This window comes from Anolis sagrei, chromosome 3 (assembly GCF_037176765.1).
Source record: "Anolis sagrei isolate rAnoSag1 chromosome 3, rAnoSag1.mat, whole genome shotgun sequence".
NCBI lineage: Eukaryota > Metazoa > Chordata > Lepidosauria > Squamata > Dactyloidae > Anolis > Anolis sagrei.
Genome location: NC_090023.1, coordinates 190,615,323 through 190,632,816, shown reverse-complemented (window position 1 = coordinate 190,632,816; position 17,494 = coordinate 190,615,323). Strand labels below are relative to the sequence as shown.

At 39.5% G+C, this 17,494-nt stretch overlaps 1 protein-coding gene across 3 annotated transcripts in view; it reads left to right on the top strand.

Annotated features, from left to right (window-relative positions):
• LRRC27 (leucine rich repeat containing 27) overlaps positions 1 to 17,494 on the top strand; it is a 60,015-nt gene that overhangs the window by 36,785 nt on the left and 5,736 nt on the right. For all 3 annotated transcript variants that reach the window (XM_060768669.2, XM_060768670.2, XM_060768668.2), the window contains one exon: positions 16,672 to 16,793. In XM_060768669.2, the coding sequence (XP_060624652.2) occupies positions 16,672 to 16,793 (122 nt within the window). The remainder of the gene's footprint in view (positions 1 to 16,671; positions 16,794 to 17,494) is intronic.

The following is a 17,494-nucleotide window of genomic DNA, read 5'->3' as shown; positions in this document are numbered from 1 at the left end:
TCCATATATCTCTTTACTTGTTTCCATGTGATGACCTCTTCCTTCTTTTAACCTCATTAATCCTCTTGAGGTCGCACCCATAGAAGTTTGTGCCCTATAGAATTAAATCTTTGGCAAACACTCCTTTTCAAAATCTTACTCCAAAGCCTCTTGTTCCATCCATCACAGTATAGAGTTGTGTAGCTGTGTCTGACATCGCCAAAGTCTGTGCTTTAAATGGGGCGTAAAAAATCCCTGGACTTGACTGCAGGTCCCCACACAGACTTGTTAGTCCTGGGATTGGGTCCATCACCATCCTCACAGGCTTCCTCTATATTAGATGGTGGACGAGAGATATCCAGCAGAATTTTTTTTAATTCACTCTGTTATGCATTGAACCATATATGCGCACATGCAAATATCCCAATGTAAATATAAGCAGGTTTGCATGTGCACATATAAAGTACAGTGCATAATGGAGGAATTTTTTTAAAAAACAAAAAACTTCCACTGGATCTCTCTCTTCCCCCAATATTTAATTCAACCTCTGTTTAAGATTATAAAATTTAAAAGAAAGAGTTTCAGGGAGTTCTAATTGCTTTCCGCTTGTGCTTCCCTTGAGCCACCTCTGTGTCCATTTGGCAACCCAATCAGCTGATCAACTGTTTTTGGTTTTTAAAAAGCACACGTGCGCTGTAGCAGTCTAAACAGGGGTAGGAAAGGAAAACACGTGTTTTGCATGAGTGCAGGGATATACAGTGATGTAAATATGCATATTTTTCGGCTGGAATCAGGATATAAGTGGATTTTTAACATGCGTTTTTCATCGGTTACTGGAATCAGCACAGATTTAGCACTACCGTCATTTAACCACCACCACCACCACCCCCCGTTAACCTGGTAACACCTGCATTTTAGGGACTGTGTAGAAAGGCCCTGAGAGAGAATTTCATTGACTGACTGGGGTACTCTCCTATCAGAGCTGAAAAACCACTGAGATGCTACCACTATTTATGAGAGCAAGTCATTTATTGTTTCACTGTATAGCATTAAATAACTTGATGTGTATATATATCTCATAATACTACTGTAATCCTATCCTACTCAATTTGTTGTCACTCTGCTCCTTTGGTCTTCATACGAATCTACCATTTGCCAAAATATACAATCCTGAGCTTTTCTTCTCAATTTCTGGCCAAATAGCTTAACCATTGGTTTGTCCTATCAAATATAATGTCTACCCAGGGGCCACTTGTGCTCTCTTGGTATCCAGTTCATTAGTTGACATGTCCATCAGTTGTCTTTTGTTTGTGCTATATGCCCTACCCATGTTCTTTTTGCTTCATAGATTTCATCGACCACGTCACGTACCCCAGTTCTTTAATGCAGTTTCTTATTGCTGATTTTATCTTTTATTGTCAATCCATACATCCTTCTTTCCACTGCTCTCTGAGTCACCGCAAGTTTTTCTTCCTCCTAACTTTGTTGCTGCCCATGTTTTAGATGTGTATAAAACTGCTGGTAAAACTGTAGTGCTGAAGATATCTACTCTGACCTTGGTAGGCATCTTATCATCTGTTAGCACTGTCCTGTTTCGATTAAAAGCCATCCAAACTGCCTTGCATCTTCTTACCCATTTGCCAAATTATTTGATTGTATATATTTAGTCACTTTCTCAATTTTATCTCCATTTATAATGATGCGACCCTGGACATCCATTTCGTTTTCTTCAAGTTCATTTTCAGTCCTACTGATTTGGAGAGTTGAGCTAGTTGTTGGAGATCATATTGTAAATATGATTCCAGATTTTTTGGCAAAAGGATGCAAGCGTCTGTGAAGAGGAAATGAGAAAATTGCTCACCATCAGTTGAAATCCCGCCTTTAAATATAATCTTTTGGAAGAAGCTTTCCAAAACTGTAGCAAACAGTTTTGACAATATTGTGTCCCCTTGACGAACACCTTTGTTTATTCTGATATGACACACTTCTGACACTATCTTTGTGCACCCTGTATTGATGCTCTGAATGTTCACATACTCTGGATTTGCACCAGTTTGATGCAGAGCGTTAAGGATAGCATTTATCTCAATTAAATTGAAGGCCTTTTGGTAATCAACAAAAGCAAGATAAACCGGAATGTGATATTCTCTGCTTTTTTCCAGTAGCTGTTTGATTGCGTGGATATGATAGAGGGTGGAGTAGCTGCGTCTGAGGCCCGCTTGTTCTCTGTTGATTTCCAGAGAGCAGGATCCTTGTGAACAGTTGAGAGAGGAGTGTAATAGGATGATAGTTGCTAAGGTTTTCTGTGTCTCTTTTCTTCATTAGAAATATAGTTTCAAACACTGTCCAATCTTTAGGTAAGGTGGCACTTCACAAGCACTGTGTAAAACTGGGTTGTTGTAGGTTTTTCAGGCTGTTCTAGAAGCATTCTTTCCTGATGTTTTGCCTGCTTCACAACCTCTGAGCATGTCTGCCATAGATGCAGGAGAAACGTCAAGAGAGAATGCTTCTAGAACATGGCCATACTGTCCAAAAAACCCAGTGATTCCGGCCATGAAAGCATTCGACAATACTGTGTAAAATGTTCTGTGACTGTCTTTTTAAGATTATAATGTCTCGTCTTAAGAAATTCTGTTCTTATTTTGTCTTTTCCTGGGCATTTATCTTATGGCCACATCTACCTCACTCAATAATACTATCAGGATTTCTTCCATCTCAACATGTGGTTTGACTTCGACTGCCTGCACTTTGGAATCATATATGAGTTGTGATAGAAGTCTTTGCATATCTGTTTCATTTCCAATCTATTTGTTATGTGAATTCTGTTTGTGTTTTTTAGTGCGATTGGTAGCTTTTTCTTCATTTGCAGCTGCTTTTCCTCTTTTTAAAGACTTTTCCTGTTCTCTGCACCTCTCTTAATCGCATAATCTGATATTTGTCGAAATCTGCCTGTAGACTCTTTTGAAATTTGTTGCAAAGTTGTTTGTATTCCTCCTCTTTTGCTTTGCCATCTGCTATTCGCTGAGCTCTGACTGCCATTAAGTATTTTGTCAGATTCTTCTAATCTTCGTTGTTGGAATAGATTTGCTTGAAAGATCAATCGCCTTTCTAACTTTTCCCACAAACATTTCGTAATCTTTGTTGACATTGGCGCTTCCAATCGAGATATTGATTGCTTCTACAAATAAGCAGCAGTATCACAGTAGTTCGGATAGTTCAAATATTACCCTAACTACTGTGGAACTGGTGATTATTTGTAGACATACAAGAGAGAGAATGAGCGGAGTGATTTAGTGGTCTGACTTTGGAATCACAGGAGTTGTAGATTTGTAAGATTTTAACCCTCTCTACCAAAGAGTGCTAGTGCCTCACCAAACTACAAATCCCAAAATTCTATGGCATTGAGCCATGGCAGTTAAAGTGGTGTCAAACTGCATTAATTGTACAGTGTAGCTACATGATGTGTCTCTGGAGACCAGGTTTCAAATCCCAACTGATCCATTGAAACCCACTGGATAACCTGGGCACCAGGTCACATATTCTGAGCTTCAAAAAAAACCTATGATAAGTTTGCCTTAGGGATGGCATAAGTCCGAAACAATTTGGAGGCACAGAACAACAACAATGGCAGTGGATAAGTAAAACAGCCCATATTCAGAATCCCAGAGTGGTAGCACTTTTCAGATGTCCTTCAGGCTTCACATTCTTCTTTGCTTTGTTTCCTTTATTGAGATACCATCCCTCCCCCCGCCTTTTAAAAAAAATACCAGGAAGTATCCCTAGGTGGTGATTATCAGATTTGCAGACTTAGTCAAAGAATGTGATTAGAAAGCACAAAAGGAGACAAGGAATGGTGGGCCAGATAGTATCTTTCCTACCACAGAGGTGTTGTGAAGCTAAAGAAGGGACACTATGTGTTCCCCCTTTCACACTTTAAAATAAAGGCGATTTATAAATGAAATAAATAAAATGTTGTTCATATATTATGCCAATAAAACAACCAGACTACAGTTATGTGTAACCCAGCTGCTTGGGCTGCCTCTTCTTTACAAAGTGGCACTGGGGCGGTGGGATGATTTGCAGCAGAGAATCTGTGCATAGAAGGAACAGACCTTGGAAAATTTATTATTATTTCTTTACTATATTTATATACCATTTTTCTCCCCCTGAGGGAACTCAAATCAGTTTCCAACCTTATAAAGGCAAAATTCAATGTTGTACATACATGTGAAAACCAAAACATAATAGATAATAACATATAATACATGCCCCCGGTGGCGCAGTGGGTTAAAGCACTTAGCTGCTGAGCTTGTTGACCGAAAGGTTGCAGGTTCGAATCTGGGGAGCGGTGTGAGCTTCCGCTGTCAGCCCCAGCTTCTGCCAACCTAGCAGTTCGAAAACATGCAAATGTGAGTAGATCAATTGGTACTGCTCCGGCAGGAAGATAATGGTGCTCCTTGCAGTGATGCCGGCCATATGACCTTGGAGATGTCTACGGACAACGCCGGCTATTTGGCTTAGAAATGGAGATGAGCACCACACTCTAGAGTCGGGTGCGACTGGACTTAATGTCAGGGGAAAACCTTTACCTATAAATTAAAATATAAACATAAAATAACATTTAGACATAAAGCATTAAAATTAAACATTGATAATATAATAACATTTATATTAAAACCCACGTAAACAACACGATTTAAAAACAGTTATTAAAATCATGCCATCCAAAATCAAATCCATAATCATTCCATTGACCTGTTCACTATTCCTCATTCTCTTATTGCACTAAGAACTCCGTCACTGGTGGAGTTCAGAATGCTCTTTGATTGTAGGTGAACTATAAATTCCAGCAACAACTCCAAATGACATTATTATTATTATTATTATTATTATTATTATTATTATTATTATTAGAGTGATGGTCATTCCTTGGATTAATAGGTATCTTGTGACCAAATTTGGTGGCAATTCGTCCAGTGATTTTTAGTTATGTTAATCCCACAAATGAACGTTACATTTTTATTTATATAGATATGGCTGTGTGAAAGGGCTCTAAGACCCATTCTACATTGCCATATAAAATCCAAATTATCTGCTTTGAACTAGGTTATATGGCAGTGTAGACTCAGATAATCCAGTTCAAAGCAGATAATATGGATTATCTATTTTGATAATATGGATTATATGGCAGTATAGATGGGGTCTGAGATAGTGTGACATTTCAGCAGTCATGGACTTAGATAGCTGAGCATCAAAACAGGATCCTATACAGATCAACAGCCTTAAAAACCCACACACACACATTTGAACAGCTCAGTGAAGTGATTGTCACCCACCAGCAGCCTTTTGGAGGAATCAGGTACAAATATAAGTAAATACTTACACTAGCGATTCATGATGCAGTCAATGGCCATGTGTGCTGTAGGTGTCGAAACATCCGGCACATGGCTATTTAAAAGCTGTGGCTGCTCAGGCTGTTTGGAGGTGTTGAAACAGAAGGGCTTTCATTTAAAATAGGACTATAGAGAATGAGGTTTTGCCTCTGCCAAATTGGTGTCCATGTAGGTTGGTTATTACAATGAATTCAGAAGAGAGAGAAGATCTGTTATCTTGGTCCTAAGAGGAAGAAAGAGAAACACTTCATTTGGTAAGAGGCCTCTGTAAATACAGTTAGCTCCATAATATTGCTTTAGAATGTATTTCTTTAAAACTCCAAGTACAGTTGGCCCTCTGTTTTGCTGTTACCTGCATCCAAATTCAAGGTGCAGGTCATGACTTATAAAGCCCTAAACAGTTCAGACCCCGCCTATCTCCGCGATCACATCTCCTTCTATGAACTGGCACGAGCTCTAAGATCTTCTGGGGAGGCCCTCCTCTCGGTCCCACTACCATCTCAAGCGCGGTTGGTGGGGACGAGAGTGAGGGCCTTCTCAGTGGTGCCCCCCCATCTCTGGAACGCCCTTCCAAGGGAAATAAGACAGGCCCCATCCCTCCCCTCCTTTTGTAAGAGCTTGAAGACCTGGTGGTTTCAACAAGCCTTTGAAAATGACCAGTTCTAACTCAGCCCCACACATTGTCTAATATGGTCTTATTCTTCCTACCCGTTACCTAGATTCTTTCCTCTAATCGGCCCCAGAATGAACAGCCACAGACTGATACCTAATATTATTGTTGTCTGCCATAGCATTGCACTTAATTCCCCGGGCCCCCTAGAATTTTTGGGCTTGCACAAATCTTGGCCCAGCCTTTTAAATTTTTAATTGCCTTGAACAAGCAGGATTACTTTTTAATATATGAGTGTTATGGTGACCATTTTTATGCTTATATTTTGTTTGTTAATCTTATGGTTATGTTGTTTTTACTCTGTATGTTTTGTGATGTTACTTGGGAACCACTCTGAGTCCCCTCGGGGAGATGGAGCAGTATATAAATAAAGTTTTATTACTATTTATTATTATCATCCATGACTTCAAAACAATTTTTAAACCCTCAAAAGCAAATCTTAATTGGGCTGTTTTATACAAGGGACACAATTTTACTACATAATGTATTATAATGGGACCTGAGCATCCGTAGATTTTGGTTTCCTTGGGCAGCCCTGGAGCCAAATCCAAAGGAAAAGGAAGGTCTCACTGTATTTCTTTTTCTTGCATGACAGGCAAAACTGAAGGTCCAAAGAGAAAAAGGTCACTAAAGGACGAAAGATCTTAAATAGTCCCAGTGGTCATATTGTCTGAGGAATTCAAGAAGCTGGAGTCCAAAATGTGAAATGTCTCTGCCACTGCTTTTAAAATCGGTGGTTCTGGGTAAAACTGCTTAGACCATATGGCCTGATTTGGGGTGAGAGGTGGGGTGAGGGAACTGAACTCATCTCAAGATGCATAATATTTCAAGCGAGATGTGACTTCAACACTCTTCTGCCATTAGTTTGTAAGGTTTTAAGAAATGAAATAGCTTCTCGTACTTGTTCTTCATATTGAGGCTTGTTAATGTCACATGAAAGTAAATCTGTGTGTGTGCCTTCTCAATGTATGGCAACCCCATGCATTTCATAGGGGAGATAAATATATACATATATGTACCTAGACACATACTCATACTATTGAGGCCCACAAAGCCTCTGAGGATGAGGATGGGGATTTTCTGGTTGAGTCTGGTGTTTTTCGAGACGATGATAATGTTTTGGGTAGATCTGTTGTCGAGAAAACAGGCAGTGATTCTCATGAGAATTGGCCAGGGATTGACTCTGAAAATAATGTGGAAGAGATAGGAGGGTTACAGATAACCCAGCGTTTACAGATCAGAAGGGATAGTGCAAAACAGAGACAAATCTGGTATTCCCAAAGATTGAAAGATGAAGGGAACCCAATTGAGAGAAAGAATGATATCATGGGTAAGAGGGAATATTCTTAAGGAACTGGAGTAAATGATCAATGGGAAGATCAACGTTGGAATTTCATGTGTCAAGTTGCCTGTCTTGGGAGCTCTGAGTGAGGAGTTATGTCTGTATTTTGTTTTCCTGTTTAAGTTCCATGCCTCCTGTTAGGATTACAAATCTTGTTTCAAGTTTCAGACCTTTGGGATTATAATCAAGTTCAAGTGTCAAACCTGTGGATTATGGTCATGTTCATGTTTTTGAGCTTGTGGGTATAATTCTAGTTTAAATGCAAAATCCCTTGGATTATTTATTTATTCATTTATTTATTTACAGTATTTATATTCCGCCCTTCTCGCCTCGCAGGTGACTCATGGCGGATTACAATGTCCATCTACATGGCAAACATTCCGTGCCATATTTATATTCCGCCCTTCTCGCCTCGCAGGTGACTCATGGCGGATTACAATGTCCATCTACATGGCAAACATTCAGTGCCATAAACACACAACTTATATAGACAGACACAGGGGCAATTTAACATTACAGCTTTTCTTGAGGGTATTCTGGCTACCAGGAGAGTTGTCCCTTCACCAACAATTTGTGACACTGGTGAAGTACTTCCTCATTCTTTGCGTGCTTGCTGGAGATTTTTATGGCCTCGTAAATTAGTTAAATTTGCCTCCCCACATGAGCAGTACCTAAATTTCCTACTTGACAGATGCAGCTGTCTTTCGGGCTGCAAAAGTTGACAGGAAGCTACACAAATTGGTCGGAAGCTCACTCTGACCCGGGCTGGCTTCGAATTCATGAACTTTTGGTCAGTAGTGATCTTAAGGCAGCTGGCTGGTTTCTTGCTTTTGCCTTAGTGATTTTTGGAATTCCTATTCAGAGTTGGTCATTAATCACTGTTAAGCTTCTGGAAATCTAGCTCATGGATGTATTTTGATTTTTTTATATTAGATACTCTTTTTTGAATAAACTTACTATTCTTGTTCATCTGTGTAGTATTTTGGGGGAAAAGTGGCCAAGTTGGCGGCTGGACTGCAACACATACATACATACATACATAGTTAGCGTATTTAAAGTTGGTTTTGTCAATTCCTTCCTCTGAAATATAACCTACAGTGCCGGAAATTCCTTGGTGGACTTCCATGCCTTCTTCGCTTTCAAGATCAGACAGAATCTAGTACCTTTAGGCTATTTTGCTATTGGTTGTTGCTTCTGATGTTCATTTTATATATTGCTTAATGTTGTTGTTTTATCTTGTTATATTGCTTTGCATTTTAATGTATTATGTTTTAATTGTACTGTTGGGCTTGGCCCCATGTAAGCCGCCCTGAGTCCCTTCGGGGAATGGAGGCGGGGTATTAAAATAAAGTTATTATTAGTAGTAGTATTAGTATTAAGGTTAGTCCTTCATCAATTACAATAGGATTTTATATCCTCTTTCCACCACAGTGAATTCTGAAGCTGTTCAGTCTTGCAGTCTCTTCTAATCATCTATATCCTTAGGGTTTATCAAAGACCTTTCTCGTGCACATCTCATACCCACAGGTCTCCTAATGAGCAACCCTTTCCTCTTTCGTTATTTTTCAGTATGAAGAATTTATTTGTGTGATAAAGAAAACAATACAGCCATATACTTTGCTGTTTTCTTAGGCAGACTGCCACTTTTTTATACAATCTCTACATTTTATAGCTAGTTCCCCAACTAGACTGGTTTACACAGCAACCAACTGTCTACATTCATATCAGTGCATAAGATAATTATTAAGCATTATATTGATAATTCAGTTCAGTTCTGGTTCTTAGCAGTAAAAGGAAGGGAAGGAAGGATCTAGAGATGAATTTAGAAGTTGCCTGATGACAAACGTGGCATTCCACAGAAACTAATCCCTTCACTTGATCATTGGAATCTTAAGGCCTTTGGCAGTTGGGAAGATAGATCTCATTCCAGGCATTTATTTCATTGATCTCACAACATTCACACCTACTTGTTAATGAAGGCCTGTATTTCTTGAAAATAATGGCAAATCTCTTCAATTAATGAAATAGAAACAAAAAAGTTATTCTGCTTTTTTAAAAAATAGATAACATGCAAAAGGTTAGTACCTCAAATAGTGAGTATAGCATATTAGAATGCCAATACTTTATGTATATACTAGCCTTCCCCTGCCATGTGTTGCTGTGGCCCAGTCTGTTTATATGTTTTAAATGTGTATATATGTGTGTATATATTTGTGTATATGTGTTTTCATATATCTGTGTGGTTTTTGTATGTGTTGTAATGTATTTTGGGGTTTTTTTTTTTTTTTTTGCTTTTTAAGTCTCTTCTGCTGTGTTTTTCTGTATTTTTATGAGTGATGGTGAGTCATTGGCCTGATAGGTGTATTGTGTCCAAATTTGGTGTCAATTCTCCCAATGGTTTTTGAGTTATGTTTATCCCACAAATGAACATTACATTTTTATTTATATAGACTAGCTGTCCCCTGCCACGCGTTGCTGTGGCCCAGTCTCTGCAAATATGTTTTGTGTTTGGGGGTAAAGGTTTTCCCCTGACGTTAAGTCCAGTTGTGTCCGACTCTGGTGGGTGGTTCTCATCTCCATTTATAAGCCGAAGAGCCGGCGTTGTCAGTAGATACCTCCAAGGTCATGTGGCCGGCATGACTGCATGGAGCGCCGTTACCTTCCCTCCAGAGCGGTACCTATTAATCTACTCACATTTGCATGTTTTAGAACTGCTAGCTTGGCCAAAGCAAATAGCAGGAGCTCATGCCGCTCCCCAGATTTGAACCTGCAACATATGTGTGTTTGCGTATATATATGTGTGTGGTTTTGCCCATGCATTGTAATGTATTTTTGGCTTTATAAGTCTCTTCAGCTGTGTTTTTCAGTGTTTTTATGAGTGATGGTCACTCGTTGGCCTGATAGGTGTATTGTGTCCAGATTTGGTATCAATTTGTCCATTGATTTTTGAGTTATGTTAATCCCACAAACAAACATTACATTTTTATTTATATAGACTAGCTGTCCCCTGCCACGCGTTGCTGTGGCCCAGTCTGTGTATATGTTTTGTGTGTGTGTGAATGTGTGTATATATTTGTGTATATGTGTATATATGTGGTTTTGCTCATGTTTTGTAGTGTATTTTTTAATTCTTTAAGGTCTTTTAAGTCTCTTCCACTGTGTTTTTCAGTGTTTTTATGCGTGATGGTCACTCGTTGGCCTGATAGTTGTATTTGGCGTCAATTTGCCCAGTGGTTTTTGAGTTATGTTAATCCCACAAACAAACATTACATTTATATTTATATCGATTTGATGGATAATGGTTTTAGTTAGTCATGCTGTTATTTTTTTCTGGGAAAAAATCCACCGAACTAAGTTAACTAAGTCTCATCTTTCATAGTGTCATGTTTTTTTTTCCTCCAAACAACATGGCCCTTGGCTATGATATAGATATAACCTTTCTTTTTTTTTATCTCTGATCCCTAGTACCCTAATGAGAGCTTTGAAGAGTGAAACTTTGGGTTTGAGCATTTTGAATCTTTGGTTTCCTATTATAAAAAAGTTGCCTCCTTTGCCTGCTTCTGTTTCCCCACCCCAACCTCCAGCACAACAATGTAGTTTAAAAATATTGGAATCAGCTTTTCATGAAACACAAGAGGGCAGTGGAGGACCACAGATTCAGCAGCAATGGGGCTGATGTCTTGCTGTAGCAAAACTATAATGAATTGCAACTTTGTGAAAACTTGCCAATTGTGAAAACAAATACGAACCCATTCTGTTTTTGCTCACTTCATAATATTAAAAATGATTTTGTGGTATAAGATCAATGGCTGAAATACAGTGGGCCATTTTATCCACGGGGCAGGTGTGTGTGTGTTTCCAGGACTTCTGTGGATACAAAAAAATGTGGATGGTCATGTTCCATATCATTACATTGTGATGATGTGAATGTGCATGCTTCTCTGTTTCACTATCATTTACTAATATGGAGTGTGACAACAGGCAGTCGTTGGAAATCGCAGGTCTGAAATATAGTATTCTTTCATGTATCAGGCTTCAATTTGCAGTTGTCTATTGCATGAGAGCTAGTGTGGTGTATTCATTTGCATAAGAGCCCCTGGTGGCGCAGTGGGTTAAATCCCTGTGCCGACAAGACTGAAGACCAACAGGTCACAGGTTCGAATCCGGGGAGAGGCAGATGAGCTCCCTCTATCAGCTCCAGCTCCTTATGCGGGGACATGAGAGAAGCCTCCCACAATGATGATAAAACATCAAATCATCCAGGCTTCCCCTGGGCAACGTCCTTGCAGACGGCCAATTCTCTCACACCAGAAGCGACTTGCAGTTTCTCGGGTCGCTCCTGACACGACAAAAAAAAATCATTTGCATGTTAGGAGCCTCTGGTGGCATAATGGATTAAACCCTTCTACATTAGGGTTTACTTTGATGCTTCAATTAAACTTGCCTATGCACATCTATGCCCCAGTGGCGCAGTGGGTTAAACCCTTGTGACAGCAGGACTGAAGACCAACAGGTCGCAGGTTCGAATTCAGGAAGAGCGCTGATGAGTTCCCTCTGTCAGCTCCAGCTCGCCATGTGGGGACATGAGAGAAGCCTCCTGCAAGGATGGTAAAAACATCAAACATCCGGGCATCTCCTGGACAACGTCTTTGCAGACGGCCAATTCTCTCACACCAAAATCGTCTTGCAGTTTCTCAAGTTGCTCCTGACATGAAAAAGAATTCATGTTGGATTTCAACTCTGTTCACTTGGCATATGGAAACCCACCCTCTGCCTCAGAGGAGGGCAAAGCCTTTACTCCAACTAGTTTTGTCATAGTAGTGTTGTTTTAGGATCACCAGAAATCAGAACCAATTTGAAGGCACAAAACACAAATTGTATTTATCTGAAACAAGTATTAGAAAGGTGATGCATATGTCTTATAATGTATTTTTAAGAAATTCAACAATTTAACTCATAATACTATTTTTTTTAAAGAAAAGCAGCTTTACATTCTATTTTTCAGAAAGACACGTCTACGTTTTAGTAATCCCCTTTTTTTTCATCCGTACAAAGATTTTAGTCACATCGGCCATGGAGAGAGAAAACAGATGAAAGATTAATTCTCCTGCTGTCAAGTCACTAATCCCAGAATTAGAGCAAACTCATAAATAGCCACTCCTCTGGTTGCCTGTGGGGACCAAGATTCACCTCTAGGAAACCAAACAGAGGAGAAGCTATATGTAAACTGGAAGACAGTGTGTACTCACCTTCAATGTTCACATTCATTGAATGCATTGGGAAGGAGCTGCTGGCCCGGTTCCCAGTCTCTGTATGTTCAGTGGAAGGTGCCATCTTCAGCAATTTTTAGAAAGATGGAAAGATTTTATTTTAATGTGTTTTTTTTAATGAAAGGCAAAGAGAATTTTTTTGAAAGACAGAATTTGAAGAGTGAAATAACTGAAAGTACAAATATTTTTCAAGAGTCAGTATGGTATAGTGGCTGGAGCACTGAACTCTGTAGACTGGGGTTCAGATGCCAGCACAGCCATGGAAACCTAATTGGTGACTTTGATCAAGTCATACTCTCTCAACCTCGTAAAAGGGCAAAGGTAAACCCTATCTGAACAAAAACCCATGATAAGCTAATCTTGACTCAGCATATCTTGGAAATAACTTGAAGGCAATGATAAAATATATGATAGGGCTCACAGAAAGGTTATATCTTTACATCGCCAAGGGCCATGTTGTGTGGAGGATTCTAGGAACTCCTGTAACTTTTGTAAACTAATGAGAATTGTGGTCAAAAATATCGGGAGAATAATAGGAGCTATATCTTTGCTATTAGGGCCCAATTACAGCTATAGATTACAACAAGACATCTTATTATAATGATCCCCTAGCTCTCTTACTCTATACTCTGAAAATAGGGTGCTAAGGAAGCAAAAAAAAAAAAAAAAACCTTCAAAGAGCAGGGCGGATGTGTTTCTCACTATTACTGCTGGGAGCCTGTGGAGCAACTTAGAGAATATAGATTATCCTGGTTAAGCTAATGATAACTTAAATAACCCACTGCACATATACACTCACATACACACGCACTCCTCTGTCTGCAGAAATATGGAAGTTGGTAGGCATTGTAAGAAGGCCTGTTCTGTTGTGTCATCCAAAATGTAGAAGTTCATCTCCTTTGTTCTTTTCTTCTGAACCACTTTTCCCACCACTGATTTTTTTAAAATTTACATTAAACTCCTAATTAATGCTGTTTTTTTTTTCTTTTTGACTTTCCCAATTTGGTTTTTGGTTGCTACTTTCCACATTTAAAAAAATGGTTGCAGGTTATTTATATTATAGTGTACAACCTTGAGCTCTATATTTTTGGAATTGAAAAAGAATGGAATAAGCCCTCTTAGAAAAGAAAAAGAAAATTAATAACATGATTTTTAGGCTTGTGCATGGATCCTTTGGCCAATCCGGCTTCTTCAGTTTGTTCGGTGCCCAAAATGGCAAGGGCCCATCACAGATTCCCACCCGTAACGGGACCGCGTGGCAGCCAATCTTACCTCCTCTTCCCCTATTCGGCATCACAGTTTAATCTCTTTTAATAATCCCAGCAAACAAAAATAAAACCCTCATTCTCTGAAAACTGCGACTACCTAGTTACCTCTTCGCTAGAGTAGAAAGTAGAAACAGCTCCAAGGAAGCATTAAACCCAAAGCAGAAAGGAGATTGAAACGTGCCAAGAAAAAAAGAGGGGTTTTTAAAGAAAGCCCGGGGAGGATAGCTCCAGGCCATCCCTCTTCTATATCTAGAAGTAGAAAGCCTCCTTAAAATGTCTTGGAAAGAGTGTGTGGCATAGTGCCAGCTCAAGAAAGAAAGCGTACGCACCTGCCAGCAGCGTCTCTCCTCTAGAGTAGAAGCAGCTTTAAGAAGCCTCCTTAAAATGCCTTGGAAAGACTGTGTGGCATGGTGCAAACCCAGAGAGAAAGTGTGCATGCCTGCTTGCAACGCCTCTCCTCTAGAGTAGAGACAGCTTTAACAAAGCATTAAACCCAGTCTCCTCTGCAAACTGAAGGGAAAGGAACACAGAAAGAGTGGTATCTTAATTCTGATGCTTTTAATCCAGGTCTTAATGAAGGATATAAGGACAAACAATGCCAAAAATGACGGGACGCCTGGGAAGTGCCCCCCCCCCCGCCCCCTCCCATAATGGGCCGGATAGAAAACAGATTTCTGTCCTCCCAAATTTGGGAGGCTCCCAAAAATGGATCAGAACCCCACCGGATCACAGTTTACCCAGATTGCACAAGCCTATTGATTTTTACAGCTAATGGATCACATGGTGATAGTAGTGATGAAGTTTAATTTTAATATTTAAAAATATTTTGGAGGTAGCAAACCCACCTTTAACTCATTAGAGTAAAATTATTAGAGTAAAAATACTCTAATAATTGTGACTTGAGTATTTCAGTGCCTCAGCAAAAGCTACCTTCTCATCTCTCTGCTCCAACTATCATTTATTGAAGTTTGTTTCATAGCTGCTTTTATTTGATTTTAGCTCTTTGCGGGATGTGTGCTCTTGCTCTCCAATGCTAAAATGCACATTGTCATGTTTGCTTTCTAAACCATGGAACACAATTTGACATTCAAACCAGTGCTCTTCCCCCTCAAGGTAGGCACACACTTCTGAAGCCTACTTGATCCACAATACAATCTTTTCTAGAAAGAAACTTGTAAAAGTATTATGTGAAAGTTGAAATAAATTGGGGACCTTGCTTTTGTTGGAGTCCACAGAAAAGCTTTGCATTTTCTAGTCCCATGAAAAGCAAAAACCTAGATCTAGAACACCAAAACAGATGTGTTTATCCTCCACATTTCCAATGTTTACTAACAGACCTTCAAACTTATAAGGGAAAAGGCTGTTTAATGTTTCCGACTTTATTAAAGTGTTTTTGACCTTGCCAGAATGCCAGCACCGTAAAGCATCCATAAATCTTTTCTTTGAACAAAAAAAAATGCAAACTCTTCCCCAGGGGATTTTTGTTTCATTTTGTTTTTTTAGCCTTCACCTATCAAAATTGGTTCATATTAACTTTCCCACACAACATGTTTCCCTGAAAATAACTCGGCTTCTTTGAGAACTCTTCAAGAGCTGATAAGGTCTGATGTGGGCTGGCCTTCATCAAGAGCTTTTACATTGAGTGTCACTGACATATCAATTAATGCAACTTATCAAAAGCCAATGTAATTTATTTGATATCAAGCTGAACAGAGTAAGGACTCCATTAGTAAAGAGTTTGTATATCATCATATCTGAGAGTTCTGAATATTTTTAAGGTAATGGTGCAACTGGATCATTTCAGCCCTTGATCTTAATTATCTTTAAGGACCACAATTAGGTGTCCATGTGCATTTCTTCAGTTTGCAAGAAACAATTTACCATTTTCCTTCCTTTCCTTCTCATCATCATTTCATGCTTCACCATTGTTTCTGTATTCCTGATATAAAGAAAAAGAGACGAAGAATTATTTATTATTCCTGGTTCTTTTTAAAAGCAATACAACTGGGCATCTGTATCCATGGGTTCTTCACCCACATAGTCAACCAACCAAGGCTTGAAGTATTGTATTGGGGGGGGGGGGGGGAATCCAAAAGCAAACCTTGATTTTTCTTTGTGCCAAACACTATGCTAGTGGTTCTCAACCTGGGGTCCCCAGATGTTTTTGGCCTTCAACTCGCAGAAATCCTAACAGCTGGTAAACTGGCTGGGATTTCTGGGAGTTGTAGGCCCAAAGCATCTGGGAACCCCAGGTTGAGAACCACTGCACTATGCTGATGTTAAATTCTCACATCTAACTATGTTTATTGCACAAGAATATGCCCTGTGTCTTGATGAATCTTTTGTCAGTTTAAGGCCCCTTCTATATAACATAATCCATATTATACATATAATATATAAGACATATAATTCATATCATCAAATCAGATAATCTACATTATCTGCTTTAAACTGGATTATGAGAGTCTACACTGCCATATAATCCAGTTCAAAGCTGATATACTGGATTTTATATGGCAGTGTAGAAGGGTCCTAAGTGCCCTTCCACACAGCCCTATATCCCAGAATGTCAAGGCAGAAAATCCCACATTATCTGAGTATGGACTTAGATAACCCAGTTCAAAGCAGATATAGTGGGATTTTATTGATATTCTGGGATATAGAGCTGTGTGGAAGGGCCCTAAATCAGTGCATTCCCTTATTTCATTTCTCAAAGTGTTTTAATGCCATGTTATGTTATTTTTTCCAGGTTTCACAAAACGCACCTTATGCTACTGATAATATAAAAAATGACAAGCTAGAAGGCTGGAAAGAACCACCCAGACATGATGAAAACACAGAGAAAACCCTGAAAATGATAGGTGATTTAAGGTAAGGATGAGAATATTTTTGTGCTGAATTAAAGGTGGGCAACGTATGCAGTTCTCGATGTTAAACTACAACTTCCTGGTGTCTTTCCAGGCAGGATTTAGCAACTGACGACTTACTATAGAGGTTCTAAAATATATGTGCTGGGTTTTTTTAACTACTGTGATATGTTCATGACAACAGAACAATAAAAAGCTCTTCCATTCCCAGGGCCCTTCCACACAGCTTTATATCCCAGAATATCAAGGTAGAAAATCCCACAATATCTGCTTTGAACTGGGCTATCTGAGGCTACACTCTGATAATGTGGGATTTTCTGCCTTGATATTCTGGGCTATAGGGCTGTGTGGAAGGGCCCCCAGATCCCCTACATCCCTCCCTGAACGGAAAAGGGGGGTGGGGTGGGAGATGGGGACGTAGCATGATGGATAGGGGCGAATACCACTTGGGATCCACAGTTGTCATGTTGGAGATGAAGTCCCAACAAGGTAGTCTCGTCATAGATGCTGAAGTCCCCCTACATCATAAGCCACAGAGATCCCGACACCACCTTCAAGAGTATCCTGTCTAGTTTAGGAAGGGAGACTGTTGCGGGGTTTGTGATGTCTCAACAGAATTACTAGTCTGCCCAAGCTACTCACCTTTAAATAAACACACTGAAACCCTGTAGACTAAGCAATAGGGGGATACCATCCTGATAGACC